The 26,174-nt window shown below is 37.7% G+C and overlaps 2 protein-coding genes and 1 long non-coding RNA gene across 15 annotated transcripts in view; 1 reads left to right on the top strand and 2 right to left on the bottom strand.

Annotated features, from left to right (window-relative positions):
* Window positions 1–361: 361 nt before the first annotated feature.
* On the bottom strand, window positions 362–7,314 carry Kcnj8 (potassium inwardly rectifying channel subfamily J member 8). 3 transcript variants are annotated; one of them, XM_004845770.4, is made up of 3 exons: window positions 7,180–7,314; window positions 5,786–6,227; window positions 362–1,985 (listed from the first exon to the last, which is right to left on the bottom strand). In XM_004845770.4, exons 2-3 carry the CDS (start codon window positions 6,157–6,159, stop codon window positions 1,085–1,087), a joined length of 1,275 nt encoding a protein of 424 aa, XP_004845827.1. In that variant the 5' UTR covers window positions 6,160–6,227; window positions 7,180–7,314; the 3' UTR covers window positions 362–1,084. The 3 variants fall into 3 exon arrangements, with proteins under 3 accessions (XP_004845827.1, XP_004845828.1, XP_021114774.1); XM_004845771.4 differs by lacking the exon at window positions 7,180–7,314 and adding an exon at window positions 7,005–7,134; XM_021259115.2 differs by lacking the exon at window positions 7,180–7,314 and adding an exon at window positions 6,997–7,117.
* Window positions 7,202–11,510, top strand: LOC110349413 (uncharacterized). 2 transcript variants are annotated; one of them, XR_002395350.2, is made up of 2 exons: window positions 7,202–7,303; window positions 8,603–11,510. It is a non-coding gene; the product is annotated as an uncharacterized LOC110349413 (long non-coding RNA). The 2 variants fall into 2 exon arrangements; XR_002395351.2 differs by lacking the exon at window positions 7,202–7,303 and adding an exon at window positions 7,547–7,651.
* Window positions 11,511–22,470: 10,960 nt separating this feature from the next.
* Window positions 22,471–26,174, bottom strand: part of Abcc9 (ATP binding cassette subfamily C member 9) — a 132,200-nt gene continuing 128,496 nt past the window's right edge. For all 10 annotated transcript variants that reach the window (XM_021259110.2, XM_087214025.1, XM_087214027.1 and 7 more), the window contains one exon: window positions 22,471–22,875. In XM_021259110.2, the coding sequence (XP_021114769.1) occupies window positions 22,738–22,875 (138 nt within the window). In that variant the 3' untranslated portion in view covers window positions 22,471–22,737. The remainder of the gene's footprint in view (window positions 22,876–26,174) is intronic.

The following is a 26,174-nucleotide window of genomic DNA, read 5'->3' as shown; positions in this document are numbered from 1 at the left end:
AAGATGGGAAGTGGAAAATTCAAAGCAGAACTTACTCGATTTCTGTGATATATCAGGCTCAGAAAATAACACCAAGAGGATATTTTAAAACCTGAAATGAGGTTTAGTCAGTGGTAGAGAGTTTGCCTAGCATGCACAAGGCCCTGGGTTTGATCCCTAGCACTGCACCAGATCAGTAAAAAACTCAAAATAAAACAAAAGCAACACAAACAATGCCATTCTTTTGGATCTAGAGATCTGAGAAAGGAATCTCAGATGGGTCATCACTGAATGACTTCATTCCATGCCCTCTCTAAAAATATCTTCTTTTGAGTTTTAACTTGACATGGTATTGTGAAAGAAGAAACACGAAACTACAGAATATGAAGAAAACATTTTAATAAAATATTCAATACAGTATTTCTCTTTGGGGCCCCTTAAGAAGTGGGAAGCTGAAGAAAGTGACTCACTATGGGGAACTCAGTCCTATATGAGACAGGACTCAACTTTTCTCTGAAGACCCCTTGTCCAGTTCTGCCATACAGATGATCAGGAGACCCCCAGAAGTCGTTATGAAGGACCAAGGGACTGAACTGAGTCTGTTTTGAAACAGATAAACCTAAGAAATTTGTCTTAGGCTTCTTACCAGGTGCAGTATCATAAGTAAGGAGAAGGCAGATACACAAAATGTGTTTACCAGTATTTTGTTTTGCTTTTTCCCCCTATTTGCTTTTCTAGAGGGAGGAATAGAACAAGGGAGATCTGTGCTTTCACCAACTAAGCATTTAAATGGGCTCATCCCTTGGTCAAATTTTGCATTATTATTAATGGGATTCATGTGTTTCAAATTGAGAGAAATGAGCACATACCATTTCCTATGTGTGTCTTGAGCATTTCATGGCAAATCCTGTATGTGTAAAATGAGCGTAAGCCACAAATCCTCTGTTTTGTGTGTTACTGTTTATTAAGTGCTATTTCTCAGATAGAACTTAGTGCATGAAAATACAGGACAAATTACTGTGCTCCAGCTCTGATTCAGTCTGACGTGCTCAGTGCCTCAACTGCCAACACTTGGTGCAAGGCTCTGCGGAGGGCTGTCGTGGTGTCATGATTCTAATGTGTTTTGATTTCCTTCTAGAGTCATAAACTGCACCTTTGGCACAATGAGGGAAGAGTTGTTCCTTCGGATAGAGTTGTTCCTCCTCATGGAATTGTTTCTTCTCATGGAATTGCGCTTCCTCAGAGAATTCTGGTGGGACAGTTCACTCTTTTGGAGGGTCTGAATGAGGATGGAAGGCTTCTCATCCAGCTCCCGGGCACTGCACCGTGGAGCAGCCACCTTGACAGTGTTGCCAAATTTGGAGTAATCCACTGAATACACTCCTTCCTCCTCAGTCACAATAGACACAAAGCGGTGGCCCCACTGAATCTCCTCTGCGATATAGGAGGTTCGAGCTTGTGTGGTGATGCCCGTAGTTTCGACCACACCTTCTAGAATAACTATGACCTCCAGATCTTGGTTGGCGAGGTCAGTGGCCGAGATATCATAGAGGGGGCTGCGCTTATCAATCACATGGCAGATAATCAGAGGGGCCACCAGGAAAATGTTATTACTCTCGATTGGGTTGTCAACCGGAATGTCCAGTTGGTGAATAGGCACCACCTCCCCTTCAGGGGTAGTTGTCTTCTTGACCACCTGGATGCGCACAGAGGCACTGATGATCATGCTTTTCCTCAGGTCACCCACTCGGAACATGAAGCACAGTTTGCCATTTCGGACAGCAATCACCGCATGGCGGCTGAAAATCAACGTCTCTGCCCTTCTGTGAGCCTGAGCTGTTTTCATGAAAATACAGCCTAACATGACAGCATTGATAATCAGGCCCACAATGTTCTGGAGAATCAGCACTGTGATGGCCAGAGGGCACTCCTCTGTCATCATCCTCCCTCCAAATCCAATTGTCACTTGAACCTCAATGGAGAAGAGAAAAGCAGAGGTGAAAGACCTGGAAAGAATGATACAGAAAACAATGCCATCAAGTCAGAGTTTTGAAGAATGAAATAATATTCCAAGCTGAGCTTTTCATTTTCTCCTTCTACAGGCTAAAAACCAGTATGATCCTCCTTCCTTTTTTTTCTCCCCCTTCTCCATATGCATCTATCCATCTACATTTTATTAATGTTGTCTAGGTTATGTAGCAGTGGATTGTATGAGAGGATGGATATAATAAATATACACAATAAATATGAATTATATTGATGGGCATATTTTACTTTGTGAAATACTTTATAATGAATTACTGTACTTTGTAGGACTTTCTACCAGGTGGATTTTTATTATGTATTGCATTTCCAGGTTTAAGAGACTTGAGCCCAATACACTGAGGAACCAGAGAACTCTCATTTCTTTAGAACTTTAAAAATCATAATTATTAGCTAGCATTTACTGCATATCCTATATAGAGAAAGCAGAGTGCTAAAACTTGGCATTCCAAAATACTAGTATTTTTAATAAAGAGAGTATTTTTCTACTTGGAAAGAAATCTATTGATTACCTCATTTTGTTCTCTAAGTGGTCTGGAGAATTGAAACAATTAAAGGAAAAATATGAGGCTTTATATTTTAGTAAATATCTGTGAGATTAGTAAATATCTATGTCCAGATCATATATTAATAGGAACTTGAATACTTTCAATTCTGGCCTGAAAGAGGCAAAGGGAAGGGGCCAACAAGTGTCAGGATTTTCCTGGGAAGCTTTTTCAAATTACACATCTCAGTAAATGTACTCAAGATTCAGGAGGCTCAGGGTGGACCTAGGGAAGATGCTTTGAGAAACTCTCAGGTGATTCTGATTTCCTTCCTGGTAGAGAAGTGATACGTCTGGTTATTATTAATTTATTAATTTAATGCCATATCCAGGACTGCAATGGCCTCTTCACAGAAACAGCATTAGTCCTATCTTTGGCACCCAACTTCAACATTCTCAAATTTTATAGACGCCAAAGCCTGCATCAGCCATCTGTCAAAGTACTATCTATCTATTAATGCCAGGCGCAATGAGTAAGCAAAATGTTTAAACATTTGAGCCCTTAGTTTACACAAAGCACTTTCGCATGAGTCAGAAAAGGTAAGCAAGTATACACAGACACTGATTGGCTTTTAACTAGAGTGCTGAAGTTGCCCTTTTCCCCCTCTTATTGCTGAAAGGATTCATGGAAAACTAAAATAATTACTTTCTGCACTAGTTATAGAATATAAGCTATAAGATACAGCCACAAGAATATAAACTATAAGAATATAGCTACAAGATATATTCTGTAGTCTAAATATATGACAAAGAACAGGCATGAACACGAGAGAAGAGTCATGGGTACTATATTGATTTCTAATTATGTCCCATAATTCAGGGAGAAGTCTAATGATGAATATCCCCAAATGTTTTAATAGTTTAAGAGAGTATTTATTGACCATATCTTTATATAATTTGTTTTATGAAAATTTAATCCTAATCATTATCTATTATATCTGTCATAATAAACAATCTCAAGAGATAGAAGCATTTAACTGTTTTTTTGTTCTGTATAGAGAGCGCTAAATTGAATATTAGTGACAGAGAGAAATTATTTTCTATTTTCTGACTCAGAAAGTCATCTACATGAAAGAGAAAGTGAGTCACCCTAAAAGAACGGTCAAATGGTGCTTGGAAATACTGGTAAATATCCACTGAAAACAGGTTGTTTCCTGTTTTTGATTATGCTGATTATGTTGATTATTTTGATTAACTTTGATTATGTGGCTAGACATTGAATGCAAAAGAAAATGCAAAAGGAAAAGAAATGCAAACAATTAGGAGTATTATTACTTATCTTTTCAGTTCTTTATAGGAGAGATTATAACTGTTGCTTTTTCTATACTTTTATTGAAAACATTTCTATATAGTTTGTTATAATTAAACTGTTGAGGTTAAAGTATAAATTGTACCATGACATTAAAATCAGTAAGAATAGAAATCACTTTAGAAGATGTCATATAATTTTAAGAAGTGCAGTTCAAAACACTAACACTGTTATGTTGACAAAATCATCTTTGTTCCAGTGTACTGCTGACATCATTTATCATAGTTCACACCAGCAGGAATGTATTCAGGAAATGAGTATGTTTCAGAGCATTTTGCTTGAAAAATAGGATGTAGCAGGAAATAGCTTTAATATCCGCTCTGTAAAAATCTTTTAAAAGTCACTGAAAGGATATTTCTTTTGATAATATATATTTCTAAAATTGTTAAATGCTGTTTTACATAGAAAAAGGTAATATATTTGTCTTGTAAGCAAAATGTTATTTTCAAGGTTCATTATTATCATTTCTTTTATCTCTTCTCATCAGTATCAACTGCATATTTACCAAATGCTTATATTTATATGAAAATGATTCACAAAGATCAGTGTCAGTAAGTCCCCTATGGAGAAATACAATATTATGGATGATGATATTTGACTGTCAAATACCTATTAAACCCAGGATTTTGTTTCCTTTATATCTAGTGTACTGATGATCATCTATGTTTTTCATCTATATTTTCTTTGAGACAAAAGTTTATGACAAGTTTGAGAAAAGAAAATAATATCTATTCAGTGATAAAAACAGTAGATCAATACACCTTTCCTTCACTAAAATCTGAGCCCAAATCTGAGGAGTGATCTCCAAACACTAATGCTACCTCCCTCCTTGAAATGCTGGCATCGCCCTTAACAAATTAAGGGCAGGCAAGTTCACACTCCTGAGCTTGCTCCTTGCAGTGTGGCACGCTAGTTTCTTAAGATTTCATGTCATTGAAGATTCATTCTTTACAGTCTCCTGGTAGTAATGGTGCTTGCTCAAGTTTCTTTGCTTTGCAAATTACATGAATTTGGACGATTATTCAGAAAACATCCTGGAAGTTTTTCTAGTATTATTACTACTGTTTTAATTCAAAGTGAAAATTTTTGCAACTGATATAAATCATGTCCTTCCATCTCCAATAAAACAAATTTAGAAGTAAATCACTCCAACTAAATAACTAAATGTTCTCAGGCCATGTGAAAGGGTGAGAGGTGAACTACTGGAATCAAGTGCACTTTACCTATCTTTGAAATATTTATATAAGAAGCCAAAGTAAAGTAATCTAAGAATTGTCTTATTCCTATTCCATTAAAACTTTGAAAGGTTGCAATATTAAGTCTCTCCTACATAGTAGCCTTCCACGATAATTTTGAGCCAATTCCCATTAAAAATTGATTTTTTCTAGCTCTGATTCCTGAAATAACTTGTAGTTTCTGAATCCAATCAAGAAATCAGCTAGGTTAAGATAAGGTGCTAGTGCCATCATCTTTTTCTTATTTTTAAAAATGTCATGGGTGAAAGAAGTCATGGAGAAATATTACTTGCATCTGCACATTTTTGGTTGACTGCGGACAATGGAACGATGGACAGCAGCTTTTTCATACTGATAATTAAATATATGCTTTTAGAGTAAGGAATCTTTTGAGCTAAAGCAATCTGAAAATAACTGATCTAATACTTTCAAGGTCAACCCAAAGAACTGAAGCTCCACATTTTCAGAGATTCTTCATCTCTAAAGCTGCATTTACAAAGATATGTAATGTGTTAGGTTTTTTTCTTTATTTTGCTTTTCTTTTGTTTGTTTCTGAAGGTCTAAAATAAGCCCATTATTTCACTTTCAACCAAACGATCGAGTGAAAGGGCATTTCGATTTTTTTTTTCTCCTGTACTGCTCGCAATAGCCTGCCTCATCTCACTGCATTCTTACCTGACATTAGTCACACACACAGTGGACTCCAAGGCACTTTTCTCCAAGCCACTTTTCTCCATGTAAGCGTAGATGTCCCCATGGGCAAAGGCCACCAACCACCACATGATCGCGAAGAGCAGCCAGCTGCAGAGGAAGGACATGGTAAAGATGACCAGCGTGTGGCGCCACTTCAGGTCTACCAAGGTGGTGAAGATGTCCTGCAGGAAGCGGCCCTGCTCGCGGATGTTCTTGTGCGCCAGGTTGCAGGCGCCGCTCTTGGCGATGAAGCGCGCTTTGGGGAGGCGGTCGCGGATGCGCGGTTTGCGCAGGTTCTCGGCGGCGATGCGCGCCAGCACGTACTCCTCCGGGATGATGCTTTTTCTGGCCAACATCTTTCCGTCACCATAGCCAGCTACCCACCTGCTTGCACCTGCCTCTCCTTCCCTCAAGACCTGTCCTCCTGCACAAGGAAAACGTTGATTAAAAACTTTAAAACAAACAAAAAAAACCCCTGCATTTCCTCGCCTCTGTAGTCCCTGTATTCAGGATATATTCACACATGCGAAGCGACATGCGACACTGAAAGTATGATTTTGTTAAAACATGAATCTAGCTCGTGCTGGAGTTTTGGGATCCCAGAGAGAATTTTTGGTCTGAATCAAAACAGCAGTTTTAATTTTTCTTATTACTCGGAATACATATGGATGTAGCCCGAGTCAAAACCAGGAGCTTTCTTGTAAACAGAGGCTCAAAGGTAATTCTTTGTTATTAACCGGATTTGTATTTTAGCGCAAGATGCAGGCACGCAGCGTCCACGATGAAAAACTAAAGCGAGCCGGGAACAAGATCTACTCGTGAAAGTGTTTCTATGATGTAGCAGTATTAAAAGTAAAGAGGGAAATTCTTCCTTCGTTATTTTTAGAAGGAGACCAAGCAGAGGCCGTGTCCTCTTGAGTGGTTTGAAAAACATGTTAAGTGTAATCTGACAAAGTAGAATAAAGCGAGATTCTCCGGAACTTGAAAATTATGCATTATCTTAAAGGAAGTACGAGATGCATTGTAAAATTACAACGCTGTGGAACTTGAAAATTATGAAGGATTATTTTAAATGTGCAGGAAGTGCGAGGTGCAATGTAAACCCCCCCCCCAAAACAATCCAAAAACAAAACCCCTTTTCGTGGACGCATGATGCATTGAAAAATTCTCTCCAGTAAAGAGATCGGACACACAAGAAAACCTGGACAACAGCCTAAGGGCTGCGGCGGAGTTTCAAGGAGCGTGCGAAGAGTCGGTCCAGCCCCGTGAAGCTCCGCTCCGCCGTGCGATGGAAATCGCAGGCGGGCGCGGCGCGGACAGCCTGGGTTCCTGAGAGGTCCCCGCCTCCCTCCCGGGCGGGCGCAGCTGGAACTTACAGAGTCCGGGCGGCGCCCCGACCTCCCGGCCGCCCGCCGACCGCGCGCGGGGCTCCGGCGCTCCCATCCGGGCGCGGGCGCAGAGGGCTGCTGGTGCTCGGGAGATGCGTTAAAATAATAAAAGGTGCGACCGAGTCTGCACGCGGGAAGGGCTGGGGAAGGGCTGGGTGCAGCTCTTCCCTCCCCCTCCGATCAGCTCCCGGGGCGGCTCGCAGTGGGGGAGGAGGGCGGGGATGGGGGATAGGCAGCACAAATCAGCCTCGCCGCGGGGTTTTGACGCGCGCCCGACCTCCGGACCGCGGGGTGGCGGGGTGGCGAGGTGGGCGGGAGGGAAGCGTGCAGGCGCGGCCGGGGGAGGGCCAAGCCAAGCCGGGCGGGCGGGCCCGGGAGCCGCCGCGCCGCCGCGGGACGCGCAGGGCTTTAAGAAGGCTCTTGGCTGGAAGGAGAGAACTTGGAGTCCACGATTACTGACGTAAAGAGATCTTTTACTTTGTTAATTTTTATTTTATTCTGTAACCTGGGAAGATCACTTGGTTACTTCAAATGGACTAAAAGCAGATGGAGGGAAAATGTTCTTCGGAGGAGTGCAGGCTGCGCGCGCGCACGCGTTTATTTATGAGTTTCCTTGTGGGAGGGAAGAGACAAGTGGAAGGTGTTCTGAAACCCACCATCGTAAACCATTTCTGCACCAGTTCGTTCTCAGGGAGTTACACACAAACTCCGCCCCGCCCCCCCCGCCCCCCCCCCCGTCTCTCGTCTCTCCAAAAAACACAATGACAAAGAAAAAAGAAACCACTAACAAGCTCTTACAGTGAAGAACTTTGACTTTCAACTGGTCCTTGGTCTTCAGGAACTGGTTGCTTTCTGAAAGGTTGCCGCTTCTCCCTGCCCAGATTGTCTGACCGATAAAACAGAGCAATTGCGTATGAGAAACATCATACAGTAAATATCTCTCTACAGCTTTTGAAAGGGAGCCAGCAGAGACAAATGCGCTTTCTCCCGCAGGTCAAACCTCCTGATTTTGGCACTTGTGGTTAATGGAAAAACTTTCATTCTTGGAAGTTTCATATGTTTTCCAAGACTCAGGGCAGAAAGTATATGGAGCATAAACAATATGTTCATTTAGTTATCGAAAGACCTAGAATTAATCTTGCATGATGGGAAATGAAAAACATTGTTTCCCTTTGTAGATAAATCTGCTTAACCCTTTTGAGGCTGAGGGGCCCTCGTCTGTTGGTGGTAATTCTCCCGACTGTCATTAAGTTTTGTAGTGATTGATACAGTAATTTGATCGCAACTAAGTGGGAATCCATTTGTATTTGACAGTTAGGTTTGATGTGCAATTTATTATGTTATTTTACTTTGGAGAACATTCCTTAACATCTATTTTGTGATTTTTTTTTTTTTTGGTTTATATATCCAGAGCTATATGATGCTTGTCACAGCTGCTGATCTTAATAAGGGGGAGACAGTTGAAAAAGAGAAGATATTAATAAACTAATGCAAGCAAAGATGCGGTTGAAATGAGAAAGGAAATATAACAAAGTGCCATGGGAATTCAAATGAGAGAGATTTAAGACCATGAGACTTAAGGCATCTCGTCTGATCTTTGAAACACTAATTTATTTGGAGTAGACCGAGAAAAGACACTCTGCACACAACCAAAAGCACGGAAAAAGTCACGGAGTGTGAGCAAGAGTGGGCTGTGGTGTAGCTGCAGAAACTACCTTAGTCAGCACCGGGGAAGAATTGACAGCACAGCTGACTGGGGCGCTTGACCAAGAGGCTCCCTGGAGGGCCTCTGTCTCCAGGATTCTCAACGAAAATTCAGCTCTTCCCGCACTCGTCCCCCACACTGGGCCACCAGAGGACCAGGCTGTGACGTGGTCATTTTACTGTCAAACCTCTGGTACCAAAGAGATGCTCAAAACATAGATTTTGCATCAATGAAAGCAAAGTGGACAGTGTTGGGGCCTTGGGTGAAAACCTGCATAGACAGCTTTAAACACTCAACAAAGGCTGAACAGTCTTCAGTGGGGAGTGATAATTCAGGAAATCTGGGGAAGATTTGATGACACTAAGAGCCTGTTTAGGAGGAATGATCAAGGAGGAAGGCTTGATTGCCTTAAGGGTTGGATTTCTAAGTAGTTCCTTGAGGCTCCAAAATTCTATGATTGACAGAAGGGGAAACTGGGATCTATTGCATTAATTAGGAAAGGAATGAAGCTTGGAGCTGATAGGTAATGTCCGGAGCCAATGCACAAATATCTAGAGTCAACAATAGCCGGAAGAGTCAGAGGCTGGTGACAAATAGTAAAAAAAAAAAAAAAGAATAGAAAGTAAATTGTTGAAGAGAATTTATGAGATTGACAACAAATAAATCCATACCTGAATCCCATGAAAATTCTGTTCTCCTGTAACATAGATTTTTGGCTCGGTATTTTTCTAGTGAGGTATATGCTTCTAAATATTCAATTTTAAGTCAAGTTTCAACATGTTCTGAAGTGACAAGCTATGTCATACTTTTTATTAGTCAATAATTTAGATTGCTGAATTCAAAATAAAGGCAAGAAGTAAAGGTCAGATTTTTACCAGTTAATTTTTGACAATCATGTGCCTAACGAAAAGAGGCCAGTTAAGGGAAACAAAAGCGAAAAATATGTACTGTAAAATATATAAATATTACAAATTCCCTTTTCTTTTTTCATTCTCCACTGACGTTTCCCTACGTAACATGTTTTTTTCCTTTAATTAGATTTTCTGCATTGGGCAGCAAGAACAGGAGGGCACATTGCATGTCGTTACCACCACATAACGAAGAGCTGGAACTACTCCTAGCTCCTCTTAATGGGACTTAGTAATACTTGCTGAATGAAGGAAAGAAGAAACAGTGCTGGAAACATGGCGTGTCTCTCTTTCTTGCATTTACTTTTTCACCCCCTCCCTTTCTTTTTGGTTTCACAACCATTTATTGGAATCCATATGGATAATTTGAAGTTTGCTGTTTTTGAGATTTATGGCTGTACCTGACTGTAAGGCTCCTGAGTTGTCAACTTTCCCATCTCTTATCATTCCTCTCAGTTCGAACAAACCCTTCTTCCCTCTGTCAGCCACTTCCCCAACAATGCCAAGTCAGCAAAAATTAAGCTTGCTTGGCATTTGCTTGCTAGGCATCTTCTTACATATAACTAAATGTCTTCTGGGACATACAATAGCTATAATAAATGTTTATTATTGCCAGGTATAGCGGTCATGCCTGTAATCTCAGCATACTGGGAGACCGAGGCAGAAGGACCACAATTTTGAGCTCCACCTGGGAAATTGAATAACTTCTCGAGACTCTTGTCTCAAAATTTAAAAAAAGGCCTGGGGATACAGTTCAGTACAAAGGCCTTGAGTTCAGTCTTCAGCACCACAATGAATAAATAAATATTACTATTAGTTCATTTCTAGACGCCCTTTCTGATCTTTTTTTTTTTCATATATGGTCCAAATAGAAAACATTTAAATTTACCCTTGGTGAGAAGTTGGCAAAGGAAATCAATTAATTTTTCAAGAGCACATATACTACATAGGTTTGTTTTATTTTTCTGTTGGTTCCTAACAGCTACATGTGTTTTCTTCAGTATTCAATGATCTTCCTGAATTGTTCTCTGAGAAGTAAGAACTAATTTGTGCATGACGCCTAAAAAAATAAAAAAAAAAATCAGTAATAAGTTTAGAACAGAGCTAACTTTGTTTAAATATTATGATTTTCTGACTCTTCAGGAATCCTGTTGGAAACTGTTCATGTTGCAAACCAAAGGAATTTATGCAGCCAGAAAGCAATTCAAGGATATCTGTTCACTTGCAAGTCAGTGTGAGTCAGGTTCATTTTAGAACCTATCAGCATTTTACTTGGGAATACAAAGGTTTTGGAAATCCTTTCTCCTCAGAACCAGAGCTTGTCAGTTGCTTTCAGATGAGTAGAGTACTAAGTATTAAGCGGATGGCTCTTTTTCAACTGTCTGCTGCTTTAATTATGAAATGCACATCATTGTGGTCCTTGAAATTGCTCTTGAGATAAAGGGTGAAGTCCTTGCATTGAATGACCTTGCCTTGGACTTAACTTGTGAATTTTGAACTCTTGGATTTCCTGAGTCATATTAGACTTCAGAATTCGAAAAGTCTTCAAGATGACGATGGAAATGGTTTATGTTAGCAGCCCAGATATTGGTTGGTCTGTTTGCTTGGTATGCTGCTTTATTAGTGTCCTCATATAAACTACTTTGGAACATATTGCTTTGGAATCAGTTCAATAAAACTGTTACATAAACTAGTAATCAAAACAACATGTTATAAACTCACTTTTTTTGAGTTATCATGAATTGGGAATGACAATTTAACTCTTCTTGGTTATCTGTTCCAATGAATTTAGAGAACATTTCTTTTTGAGATATACATTTACTTGCAAAGAAAAATCATCTCCCTCCTTTAAATTAGGTCACCCCGTTTCTTCAAAGATATCTATCAGAACTATAAATGAAAAAGATCCCCATCCAGCTTGTGTGTTCAATTCAAATTTAAACAAACTCAAAGGTGTGAATCAGTAAGACCAGCAAGAGGGGCACTAATAACAATAACTAGCCTTTAATTTGCATCCAGGTGAACAAACAAAGTCTTGAGAAGGAAGCGGTTTACAATCAGGTAATACATTCTATAACTGTTAATAGTGTTAGGATTCGTGAAGAATCAATCAGGTCAGCAACTGGGCAATGTGTGGTTTAGGCAGCCCGAGAGCACATGTATAGGTTCTGAAGCAGGAAGTAGCTTGCTGTGTTTGAAGAACATTAACAAGATCCATGCAGTGAATGGAGAAGAGGAAGGACATAAGAAGAAAGGAAAAATGGGAGAAGTAGTCACTAATCCACCCATCCCTTTATTTACCTAATAAATAATGACTGGGAGCTTGCCAGGCACTTAGGCTATGAAAATCACTGGTCCAGTCCCTGAGGCAGCTGCATAAAAATAAGATTATTGTCTTCATTTTAAAATCAATTACAGTGGAGCAAAATGACTCCACAACCCCCTACCTAGTAGGTGGAAAGCTATGACAAACACAGAACATCTGACTTCACGTCCTATGCTTTCCCCACTGGGATCATATTTCTAATGTTCATCCATGATCCAGCTTTATGAAAAATACCCAGTAAGATTATGTTATACTTCTCCAGTAGTCTTCTGTTTTCCAAAAATAGAATAACATATAAAATCACTGGCCCAGAAATTAAAATTATCTTTCATGAGAAATTATTACTTTCAATTTAAAAATCACGTAACTCAAGAGATTCTCTTGCCCACCTTCCTGGGAAAGCCTCCTAGGATGATGATGAGGGTGCTCTGGTTTGGACATGGCTTGAGTGTGTTCTTCACTGCTTCATGTGCTAGAAACTTGGACCCCAGTGAGGCAGTGTGGAGAATGGTGGTATCTTTTCAGGGGTGGAGGCCTAATGGAAGGTAGTTAGTTAGGCTATGAAGGTATAGTCCTCGGAAGAGATTAACCCTGATAGTTTCCAAGAGTAGGTGGTTTTAAAAGAGCAAAGTTAATGCCTGAATCTTTCTGGCTTCTTCTTTACCATGTGATCTTTTCCTCTTGTACATATTCTCACCATGGAGTCATTCCAAACCTCTGAGAGCAGAGATAGAGTCACTCGATTTTAGATTTTCAGCTTCCAAAACTGTGAGTTAACTAAACCTCTTTTCTTTATAAAGTACCTAGCCTCATGTATTTTGTTATAACAATAAAGATCAGACTAATACAGAGAGCAAGATGAGACAATCTATATAAAATGCTTAAGATCGTGCCCGCCCTGTGATAAGTACTTTTTAATGTCAACTCTTATTCATATATGAGGTTTGGGTTTGGTGACGGTCAAGAAGATCTCAGCACAGATGGTAGAGGTAGAAGGGGGGTGTGTAGCCCACAGATTCCTCTATCATTTAACTCTCTCCTAATCTAAAACTGAGGAAATAAAATGATACTACCGTTTTATGGATGGTTATTATTTGTGAGATCTTACCATCTTCAGACTGTAACTAATCAATTCTTGTACTGGCATCTCTTCAACTGTTAAATTTAATCAAACACCTGGGCCAGAGAGGGAGCCAACCAAGTTAGTGGTAATGAACAAGGATCCAGAAACTAACACATCTATTTTACTGTAATCGTGTCTCCAAAAAAAAAAAAATGGTTTCTTTAGTCAAACAGAGAGTGCCCAAGGTCATTATTTTTTCTGACCATGAGCTATAAAACACTAATTAATAATAAAGCTGGTAGGGCCCCTCCCAAGAGAAGATGTGAAATAGTATTCACCACTTTTCATTCTTTCAGTGCCTTGATGTGTTAATGCCAAAGAAAAGCAAGTTTGCATGAGCCCAGTATCTGTTCTGCTGTAGAAACTCTTAGCTTGTAGGGAAAGAGCAGTTCCCAAAGATGTGCTAATCCACTGCTATGCTTTTATGTCTCAATGTTTCGCAAAATCAGTGACTCATGCAGTGCTTGGAAAGAGAAACCTGACATTTTCCAGAACTCTCTGTAGTGTGGCTCCCTACCGCCACCTTTTAAAAATGCCAGCTGCAGCAGAAGGGACCATAGAGGTGGAAAATTTTAAAGTGACACTTAGTCTTAGGCTTAGGAGAGTCGGTAATTTTCTTCCTGCTGTTGACGGTCTGGATTTTCCTCTGGGTAAAAATTCTCTGTGCCAAAAAAGCTTTCACTGGGTCATTTTTTTCTTCTCAACAGGTTCACATTGGAATTAAGTATTCGAGATTTGTTGCTAATTTAAAATGTCAAATTACCTTACTTATTGTCAGCATAAATGTGGCAATAAAACGACCTCTGCAGAAACCTACAGAAATTTATTATGTATTTGAAAGTTAATCTTTTAAAAAAAAACTGAGGAAAAACTATATGAGATGCACTCTAGTGTTCTGCTTAAATTCAGTGATTTATAGTCAGAAAGATTTGGGGTCAAATACTAGCTCTGCAATGTACTTGGCTGGAGGCTTTGAACAACATATTTAATCTCTCTCAGCCTCAATTTTCTCTTTATGAAAATGAAGACAATAGCATCTGCCTCTCAGAGTTGCAGAGTAGATTAAATGAATAGGTGAAGGGTATATATCACATGCCCAACACATCTAAAACATGACGTTTTCTAAAATAATTATAACTCTGACAAAGCTTACTTAACTCAATATTTAATTAGTTTATACTCATTATTTTAATTTTTTTCAATGATTTTTTTTTTTTTTTTTTTTTTTTGGTACCAAGGATCGAACTTGGGACCTTGCGCTTGCGAGGCAGTTGGCAGAAGCACCGAACTAAATCCCTGGCCCTTTTAATTTTTTTCTTAGCCTGCATTTGTTATTAGATCAATAATAAATGATAATGGTGCTAATAGGTATGTTTTCCTTCTGAGTGACTTTAATAAAACGTTTCCAGAATAAATGATTTACATCTTTGTCATTCTGAGGTTATGTGCTTTTTCTACTTTTCTAACAGTGATTAATAAATTATACAGAATGCCTTTTTTGTACCTGTACCTGTTTATTTTTAATTTTTTCCCCAATTAATATGGCGAATTAAACCACTAGATTTAGAAAATGTTGAACTATTTTTACATTCCTGAGATAAACTCCATTTGGTCATGGTGATCTGTTATTTTAATATAATGTTGGATTGTTTTTGCTAAACAATCACTTTAGAATACTCTGTATACATATTTATAAGTTGGATTGTTCTGTATTATTCTTTCTGGCACTCTCTGCTTTGTTTTGAAAAAATATTATGAATCTCTGTAAAAAGATTGATATGCATTCTTTCTTTGTGAATTAGAATAGTTTAAATAGAAAATGGATTAGCTATTCCTTGAGAGTTTGCAACAAGATTTATCATATTTGAGTCTGAAATTTTTAGAAATAGCTCTTGGCTCTTTGAACACTCCTCACCATGGCCCCCGTTGGCCCTCTTTTTCAGGCCTTTTCTTTTTATTCTCCATGTCTTCTGATTCTTCTTGCGTATTTTGTATCTGCTTGCTCTATGTTGTATTCTAGATCTGATTCTGATAAAAAGAATTAGACAACATCATCTCCCCCTAATTGCTGCTTAATTTGCCTGTTGGATTTTCAATTATAGTGTTAATGCTATTTTTCTAGAAATTCTATTTGCTTGTTTATTTATTTATTGTCTATTTGGTTGTTTTAAATTAATTTGCTCTTTTAAACTACTTTCTTAGAAAGCTGTACATAAAACTATGCAACTACCACACAGACTGCAGGTCATCTTATTAAAAACATGTCTACCAGCCTAGAAAATTCCCTCCTTCTCCTTCCTAGACTAACCACTCCTTGCCAGGCTGCCCCTAGTATATCTTATTTCATCATCAGTTTTTCCCCCTCGTTGTTGAGCTTTGCATCCTATACTCTTCGATGTCTGCTTTCATTCACTCAACGTACAGCCCGTGAGACCTGGTCAGGCTGTTTTATATGCCAATCATAGTATTTCACTGTGTAATACCATTTATTTATCTATCTTCCTAGTGTGAGCATGCAGACTGCTTTATTTATTTGACTACTATGAACAAAGCTGCTGTGAACATTTCTGTACAAGTTCCTTTGTGGACATGGACATTCATTTTTCATTTCTAAGATGCATGAATTCACTTCTTGGACACATGCCCAGGAACGAAATTGTGAGTTCTGATGTAGGCACTTATTTAACATTGATAAAAATGGCCAGTTTCCTGTGCTGGGTGAGCCTCTCACACCTTCACAGTATATGACAGTTCTACCCTCTTTGCACTGAGTACTGTCAACCCTTGTTGTTTTAGCCATCCTGGTGGGTAGCTAGTTGCTTCTATTTGCATTTCCAATGAAGAAAGATGTCAAGCACATTTTCACATCTTTATTAGCAAGCATACATTAAAACCTCTGAGGCTGTTATAATTTCTATTTCTTGTGCTAATAACCTTGAGCTTATTTTAATTATTATTTACTATATGTTTTATGCAATAATTATTACTTAATAATAGTAAATTATTTAATATTAATACAATTACTGTTTTATGTATTATAAATAAAAGTGATAATTTTATTGTTTTTTATTGTGTTTTTTTTCCTCCCTAGAAAATCTAAGTGTTACCTCAATACTTGACTTTGCATTATCCCTTTCCAGAATTTTAGGATCATCAATACTCTGGAACCATTTTTATATAATTCCTCGAGTATATGATCTCACCATTGCAAAACTGGAACATTGTTTTTAGACGGAAAATATTTTGTGATAAAAACATAGTATGCACTAAAATGTATTATATGGAGTGAGTTCTCAATACTAATATTTCATACTGAAATGAGATTCTTAGATCACATAATCCTTTTGCCATCATATTATATTGATAAAGACTCAATGAGGCCAACAGGGTGGTTGTTTCATGCCTTTTAATTTTCCTTTTTGCTAGTATTGGAACTGTGACTTGGATTTTGATAAACCCTAGGCTATATATCCAGTATGTTCTAGAACCAAGACTAAACCTCACGTTTTCTAATTCCTGGTCCAGTGCCCTTATCAGTTATATTCTGTATAGATTCATATAATTATTTTTGTTATGTATTACATATCAGATAAGCCATTTATTCTCGAGAAGCTAACCAACTGATCAATTTAATCTTTAATGTAAAACATGGCCGAGAATGTGCGTTTACAAGTCAGAAGACCTGAATTTACATCTCAGATACATCAAACCTTGGGCAAATTAGTTTCTTTGAACCTCAGTTACAGAATGGGGATGATATGTTGTATTTTACAGAATTTTTTAAAGATTACATGAGAATATACTTGAAAGATTCATATCATATGTGCCCCAAATTTATTAGCTACTATTATCTTTACAGCAATTTTTAATGAGATGGTTTATGTCATGTATTCTATTAATATCTGAACTAATTTTGTTGTTCTCTTCCCCAGTGATTTTACTTCTCTCATGCTGTTTGATACAAGATGGTATTAGACATTTCAGAGATTATATGATATTTAAATCATAAATCATAAATCATTTTGTCATCTCTATGCTTTGTTGGCACAGGTACCTCTGCTTTATTAAAAATATTATTTAAGCCAAGAATTTCCCATGAAATATCAGGCTTGCTAATTTTTTCCTTACATTTTTGGCCAAAGGCCTAGATGCCTTGTGTTTCCAATATAATATTTAATTGCACTGAATACATAGTAGAAGTCCAGTCAAGTGGGAACAAAGAAGAGAAGCTCCTATTTCCAGATGAAAATGTATCATGCCTAATCACTGCCTCTCACTGTCTTCTCTTTCCTGTTTGCCAAGGATATAGGGGATGCAGTGCATGAGTCCATGGCTTGGCACTTTGAAGTTGAAGGTCATTTAGGAGAAATGAAGTACGCATTTGAAGTTGTATGTGTCCAGGATCCTAAAATGGGCGGGTTAGGGCAATTCCAGGTGGGTGTTACTGCTCGTTTTGAATGGGTGGCTGTGAGGAAATGTCTCTTAGGCTGTGGGCAATGCAGCCGTTTCCATAGAGAAATCAAACTTGGGCTTAAAATGTCAATATTAGGAGGTAATTATTTGAGACAAGAAATTTTGTTCTGAACGAAAAATCACATCTTTCTTTGGACTTTCCCTCTCTCTGGAGTGAAGCTGGGGGAACATAATGGTCAAGGCTCCTAGTGCACCCATTCATTTTTGTGCTTACATGATAGGGGAAGGATTTTCCATTTTCCCCCTTCAATCTTCTTTGTCTGAAGGAAAGTAATCAGTAGCCAACCCAGTCTCAACACTTTTTATGTGAAGCTCTGGGTTGAGGGTTTTTGCTTTCATATCTCTTTCTAGCCTGCGTTAGGTTCTTTTCAACATAAGAAACTAGTTCTATTTGGCATATACCTTTCCACAGCTTTTTAGGTTAGAGGTAAGTCCTTGACCCAAAGTGATATAATGAAAGTTGTCTTATATCACATTTAAGAAGATCCACTGAACAAGGTAGATAACGTACTTCGTATTTTGAAACAGTCTGAGAAGGGGAGATCGTTGTAGGCATGGAAACTAGAAGATTTAACCTCAGAGATGGTGTCTTGGTTACTTGTCTCATTGCTGGGATAAAATACCCAACACTCACAAGTTTAAAGGAGGGAAGGTTTATTTTGGTTTACCATCTGTAGAGATTTCATTCCATAGCTGGCTGGCTCCAAGGCAGGGTGTGGCATGGTAGAGGGACAACACAGAAGAGAAACAGTTCATGGTGTGGCAGGCAGAAGGCAGCAGCAGTAAGCCAGCAAGCACCAAGCCTGCCTCCTCTCTTTCCCTTTATATTCCATGCAGGCTGTAAACCTACTGATTGGTGCCACCCACACTGAAGGTAAGAGTTCCATCATCCACAGGAAGATCTATGCTAAAACAGTCAGCAGGCTAATCCACACACCCTTAATCGCAGTATCAGACCATTAATTCACATTCACACATCCTAGATCCAGCCACCTCCAAAATGCCCCACCTATGAGCACAGGAGTCTTTGGGGGGATCTAGATACAAGGCATAACAGGTGGGACTCATACAAATAAATGATGTGCAAGATGAAAATGAAGTAAGTATACTCAGGAATGGGCCAGAAGAAAAGTGAGAAACTAGAGACAGAAAAGTGGAACTGAAAGAGTGGACTCTCCCCAGACAGATCCCCATTCTGGCTCAATTCTCACCTTTTAATCTGATTTTTGTAGATTCTAGTGCAGATATGTCCCCCTTGATCTACTGCATTTTAGAAACAGGGCATTGGTGATCATAGTGTAAATGACTAATGATAATTTGCTATTACTCATAGAAAAGGGTATAATTTAAATCTATGTACTAGACATGGAGAATAAATATATCATCCTTCATAATTAGCAATGATGACACCTGCAGAAAAAAAAGTGAAAACAGAAAGGCGAATAATCATCTCTGAGAATAATCATCACGTCCCCTTCCTTCCACATTGTGCAACATCAATAGCTAAAATCTTCCCTTAACAGGTCACATTTTCATGCTATTAACATGTGGAAGTATGAACTCTTAAGTCAGCAGAGTGATATGCAAATGAGTCAACAGCCAGCTCAGATGTGAAAAAAAGAAACACTTCACAACTTTGGGAAATACTTTCATCCTTACTGCTGATTAAATGGCAAATCAGAAGAAAACAGTGTTTTGAATTCCTATTGATAGCTCCTCAGCTAAGATTAAATCCATTAAATGAGATTTTCTTTATTCAGAACTAAAGCAGTTTAGCAATTCAGGATAAAGTATGTCAGCAAAGTAGGAAGCATGTGGAAATCACTTTCAGTGCTTCATGGCTGCATGTTATGCATAATAAAGAAAAATGAATGTAATACTGGGGTAGATCAATGATTCCCAAAGTTGGTTAATCACAAATCTCACTTGAAGTCACTTGCTAGGAATACAGCTAGAAGCTCTTACCTTGCCAAGTTTGATCCAGGTGAATCCTATTAATGCTTGAGCAAATGCAATGTAAATGGTATACAGTTACTCAAGGAAAAATTAAACATAAGTTATAGGTCAAATGCCACATACTATTGTTTCTTATACTAAAGACTAAGATTAGAAGATTGCAGTTAATGTTGGGTAATAGGTCAATAAGGGAATTATCACAGTTCTATAAATTACGGAGCTCCAAAGAATGTGTTAAAAAAGAAGCAATAAAAGATATATTGGAAGATGACCATAGGAATTTGATCAATAAACTTTGGGGGGAGAGTCTATAGTCAATCTATTTAATTAAGGATATAAAAATTATTAATACAGCTGTTCCGCTTAATGAACCATTCCTGGAGTCTATTTATAATAGTAATGGAATGCATGACTGGCATATGTTAACAAAATCACTAAAGTAGGGCCAGTTATTGTCTTGAAAGTGGTGTTGATTTAATCTATTGATTAACCCTGGTTGATACTCAATGGATCTATAAGTGAAAGAAAAATCACCCTCTTTAGTCGAGTTAACAAAAGGAGTAATTTATTATGTAATGCAAGGCAATAAGTTTTCATATATTTTAGAAAATAAGCATGTTTTATATATCATAGAGAATAAATAGCAGAATAAATACAACACAGAAAAGTGAAGTGAATACCCATAGTTATATGTATATGGTATATCAATGGATCAGTCAACTATATTTATTAGAGCCTACCTGTGGGCTAGGCACTTGTACTCAGTCCCAAAGGCATAAAAGCAAACAAGACATGGTCCCAGATCTCAAGTACCAGCTACTTAGAAGAGTCTTCTAGAGCTAAATGGATCATGAGGAACAATACAAAACTGGAAGGTGCATAATACTTTAAGAAAAACACATTTTCTTTCTCAACGACAATAGTCACCTTGTGATTTTAACATAAAGCTTGATGCATTTATTGCTTTTTACAAATATTAATGAATTAAAATTTCTAAAATTCATTTGGTTAGTTACATGTAAAATGAGTAAATGTAAAATTTGATATGGTTAAGCTAGTGTTTTATAGATATGTACCTATATAGTAGAATGTTATTTTAAGACAAGTCATTTCAATAGTCAATGGATAATACATATAAAATAAATGATTAATTGATTAAAGGCACAATCCCTGACTTATTCGTCAATTTAATTTTGAAAATAATCAAATATTTACTCAACTTAAGTATTAAAAGTTATGAGGGGTCCAATAGCCAGTTGGGGAACTATGATTTTTGATTTGATGTAATTAGGTTAGCCACTACTGACACTGGTTATATAGCAGTACAATGTGGAAATATAATAAGGGATTATTTCTATGAGTTAAAAAAACTATTTCTCTGAAAGAATAAGGTATAACTTGGTAATAAGCATCATGTATACACAGCCCTACAAAACATTTTCACACTAGCAATATTTTAGACCAGTTGAAATTTTAGAAAATATTTTTAAAGATTGAATTTATGGGTACCAATTCTATTCTGCTTTGCTTTCAGAAAAAACAGTATTATTTTTTCCAGTGTTTTTTTAATATGCAACAAAGGGTGGTAATTTATATATACAACAAGGGCTAAATAACATAGATCATTTTTGTCCATCCTTGTGGAACTTATTTTTATAACATTAGTGTTTTATACTCAAGTGAAGGCATACTGATATATTCTGATACACAAGTATAATAAATTTGGAGAGTGAATAGACAACACAATAAACTGAACACAAGAACTATGGAATGGGAACATTATTTCTCTTTTCCCATCAATGATAAGTCTTCAAGATCTTATAACATAGAGATCTTCATATGAAAATCAATAAGATTAATACTGAATAGGCATAGATTTGTAGCAGCTATGGTTGCTAGCATGACAATAAAAGGTAATCTTTGGTAATTTTTTTACCTTTGGTAATTTAAAATTTATTAATTCACATTTAAGAAAAATACAACAGTAATATCCTACCAATTTTTATGTACTTTTTATATACATATTAATATTAGAGCAGGAATAAATGGAAGTAAACTCTTCCACCTACAAATAGGCACTATATGTATATGTATCAAAGTGTGAGATATTTCCACCTTTACATAGAGCTATTTCAGAGGGAGTGTCTAGTACTTTGGAGAAATGGTTACCTGCCATGATTGTCTACAGTTAAATAAGGCCATTTGCCTATTTTTTTGAGTCCTAAATAATGTGACATTTAGAATTTAGAATCATAACTACAGCTAGTGAGGACTAAACTATGGAAATGTTAATTGGCCTACCACTGAAGGATCAAAGCTAATCACTCTTTCAAAATTATTTCAATTGGGAAAAGGCACATGATACCTGATATCTTATGAACTTTCTCCTTACTGAACAGAGAAAAAAATGGAAAGCAGTATAATTTTTCAAATATCCAACTCTTTTCATGATCTTTCTAGTTAAGGCGTTGGCATTGTAGAACTTCTAAATGTGCTAACTTCTCGGTGACAGGAAACAATTTAGAGGGGAGAAAAAGAGACAGCTAAGAAAGTCATTATTACTGTTGTTAAACAAATACAGAGACCATTCTCATAAAGTAGATATTGAATTTAAGTGTTTCATGAGAAAACATGTTCTTTTTTTATTCTCTTCCAATGACATTTGGAGACTCTAATAAGGAAAATTTATTCTTACAAATAGGAGTGTAATAATACTGACGACTTACTGCAACTTCCATACGTGAGAGGTACTTACTAGACTTAGAGACATGAAAACATACGCTGTTGATTTACCACTTAAAGTAGCTCCCGTGTTTTAATATGACCTGCTGTTCTTAAAGGTAAAGTGACTTGATCATTAGGAAACCATCAGCAATGAACACATTGAGCAGTTCTGCCTTGGAAAACAGTTAAACTAAAGCAGGAAAAAGAAATGTTAACTTGTAAAAAAATTTGCAGAAGTTTAAGATGCCACCCTATAAAGGTCTGATGATGATCCATTAAGTGGATTATGGCTGCATTATTTAAAATACATGTATCATTTTGAGACACTCCTTCACATGTCTGCGCGAACGAAAGAAGCAAAGACCCCATCTTCTTGGGCCAGCAGGCTTTCTGGAGTGTCATACTCTAAAATATTTCCTCGTTTCATCACAATAACCAGGTCTGCAGTCAGAATGGTGTGAACTCGATGCTGTGAATGAAAAGAATATGTGTATTTGCTACAAATTTCTGGGCACAATCCAAGAAAATGAAGTATGTATACTTTTGACAGATTATTCAAGGACACTTATTTACCTTGACATACCAGAAGATGCAGAAAACACATCCCCCCTTTTTTCTTAGTTAGAATATCATTTATTTATATATTTTAAAATACTGGCTAATATGGCTGGATTTTATTTGGATTGTATTAACTTTAATGTAGCTAATATATTAGCACCATCATTTCCCTGGAACCTGAAGTAGGCTGATAAATGTTTGTCAAACAATTAAATACTATGAGGAGCCACTGTGGACCAGCTGTGTTATATTTTACAATAATTTCTTGTGTGAGTCAACTGATGCCATGAACTAATACAATTAGAAGAACCCCGGAAAGCAATGAATTCTAGGAAGACAATATGAGAAAGTCCATTCGGACATGCAGTATTAGAATAAGTTATCCAGGATTTGAGACATGTGTTCTCTCAATTTTGGGGGTCACTACCTCTCATTCATTCTCTCTTTCCACTAAAGCCTTGGAGAGAGGATTTAGTGCTAGTAATTAATAAAAGCTGCCACTTATTGAGCATGAGCCGTACAGTAACTATTCTACACACATAGTTGTAAATCATCTGAGTATCTCCGAGCTATGGGTATTCCCTCTCCATTTTATAGGGAAGAACGTAGGGGCTCACAGAAATCAAGAAAAATGAATAGATAAATAGAATCAGAATCAAAAGCAGGTTTGCTGACTTCCGAGTGTGAGGTATTTCCACTCTGCTGTCCAGCTGCTGCACAGGAAGTCCCTAGTACCACTGAGGAATGTTTACCTGTCTCACGGTGAACAGTGCAGGCTGTGAAGTTAGCCTGGACTCACACTAGCGTCACTCCCTGTTCTTTAAAGCAACCTACTACCTTTGTATGCCTCCAGGTTCATGTCTGTAAAATGACCGTAATAAAACCACTTGTCTTGGAGAATGATGGTGAGCATCAAATAAGATAATCAGTGTAAAAAATTCAGCACCTTATCTGGTGTATACAAGCAAATAATACATGTCAGCTACTACTATTTATTAATTTTATAATTTAGAAGGGCAAGATCAGGGGGTGAAGCTTTACTGTTGCTGAGGTTAGCACTGTCCAATAAGCATATAATGTGAGCCACATGTAGTTTTAAATTTCCTAGGAGCTACATTTTAAAAGTAGAAATAAACAGGTGAAAGCTATTTTAATAATATATGTTAACCCAATTTATCCAAAATGTTATCATTTTGGGGGAGGGGGTACCGGAGATCAAACTGAGGACTTTGTGCTTGCCAGGCAGGCTCAGTGACACTGAGCTAAATCCCCAGCCCTAAAATGTTTTCATTTTGACCCATAGCCAATGTAAAATTACTCATGAGATTTCTTACATTCTTCTGTTAGCTCTATGTCTTTGAAATATATTCTGTGTTTTGCATTTATAGCAATTCTCAAATCATGCTATCTACATTTCAAGTGCTCAGTAGCCACCTGTGGCTAGGGGCTACCATGCTGGACCTGGAGAGTGTGCTGATGGAAATTCCTGCCAGAGTTCTAAATCTAGAAAGATCATCTACTTAGCAGATGCACAGTCTTCCAAAGTGCCCTTCTCCTAACAATCCCAAGTCCAGTTTAAAGCCATCCCGAGGGACAAAGGTCTATATTACACCTTGGGCCACAAAGCTCGGGTAGTTTCAATGTTTATGCCGTCAGAAAAGCAAGCATAGTTGTGACTCACAATCACAGAGGCATAAAAATACATACACAGAGTGTGATAATGATGCCAGCTTAGGACATGCACAATGTTATGGCTTGTATCTAGATGTCCCCCCAAAGCCTCATGCAGTCATGGGTGAGGGGTGCTTTTCTTAGGTGGCTGGATCTAGAGTGTGTGGTGCTGGGATCAAGAGTGTGTGATTACTAAACCAGTCCACTGATTGGTTTGGCATAGTCCTATCCAGGATTAAGGGTGTGAATGCTACACTGCCCTAGGGTGGATAGCCTGCATAAAATATAAGGGACAGGAAGAGGGCTAACGTGCTCTCTCTTGCCTGCCTGCCCTGGACTGTTTCTCCTCTGCGATGCTCCTCTGCCATGCCACCCTAACTTGAAGCCAGCTGACTATGAACTGAAACCTCTATAAACTGTGAGCCAAATAAACATTTTCTCCTTTAACTTCGGGTGTTGAGTATTTTGCCTCAGCAACATGAAAAATTCACTAAGACACCCCAATATTTTTAACATCCATAGACAAGGCTATCATTCACTAAATAATATACATTTAGGAATTATCAAAACTTAGAGGACAGTATCTATTTATCTTTGAACCAGAACCATCTGCACACCTATGCAGTCAAAAAAAACCCATAATCTTAATTAACTGTTTGTTATCTGCTGTGCATTTTTACTCTAGAAAAATATTATTTCTTCAAAAACCACATCAAAGATGTTTTAAAAAGAATTTGGCTTCCAAATTCATACAACAGTCTCCTAAATATTGTCTTGATATTCTAAAATAATGTTTACTAAAAAATTAAAAACATTGAAATATTGCTAGCCAGCAGAAATTAATATAGCTGCTGTTTATTCCATTAAATCCAAATTATTACTTGTTGACAAAGTGTGGTGTCAATAGGAAGAGTGTTGAAATTTTCAAAATGCTCCAGAGAAGTTAATCTAATCAAGGGTAAAGACTATAAATCATTTTCATAAATAAATACCATGGGCTATTTGGGGTGTTTGGGTTTCTTTGTAGAAGCTGGAAAACGTTATCTTTTTAAGATACTACATAATTCTTAATGGCAGTTAACCAAAGTAACAGAAACTTTCAGGCAGAGAGGAAAAATAACCCTAACAGAGCTGAGGACCCTTCCACATGAGGCTGCACAAGTGAGCTGGTCTCTTTCTTTTTTATGAGCCTGTTATGAGGTGTTGGTCCTCTCTGTGTGTGGGAGAATTCAAGGCATCCTCATGGCCACCCTCACACTAGTGGTCTCGAAGAATGAACGCAGGGTACTTGTCTACAGAAAAGTACTCAGTGGATATGGAACAGAAATCAGGTAAAAGAATATATATATTTTTTGGTTAAAAATATAAACTGCTCAAATAATCTTCCAGATATATACTCACTGGAACTACATAACAACAACATGCTTCATGCGGAGTAAAGAAAAACTAGTCTTTTAAGTAAGCAAAGGTCAGCTTTCCCTCCAACCCTATGCATGTAGGGGCATTGGAAGTTCTTTTGTTCCCAAACTGTCTCTCTAC

Source organism: Heterocephalus glaber, unplaced genomic scaffold (genome assembly GCF_053883595.1).
Source record: "Heterocephalus glaber isolate CG9 unplaced genomic scaffold, H.glaber_assembly_v1.0 deba00001444, whole genome shotgun sequence".
NCBI lineage: Eukaryota > Metazoa > Chordata > Mammalia > Rodentia > Bathyergidae > Heterocephalus > Heterocephalus glaber.
Note: the sequence above shows the minus strand (reverse complement) of the source record. Positions and strands in the feature narration are given on the sequence as shown.

What these genes read in the sequence shown, in the direction of transcription:
- Kcnj8 (XM_004845770.4), bottom strand. Translation starts at nt 6,159, where the DNA reads ATGTTGGCCAGAAAAAGCATCATCCCGGAGGAGTACGTGCTGGCGCGC. An exon ending in GTGTGTGTGACTAATGTCAG is followed by an intron (nt 1,986 to 5,785) that starts GTAAGAATGCAG and finishes CATTCTTTCCAG; the next exon opens with GTCTTTCACCTCTGCTTTTC.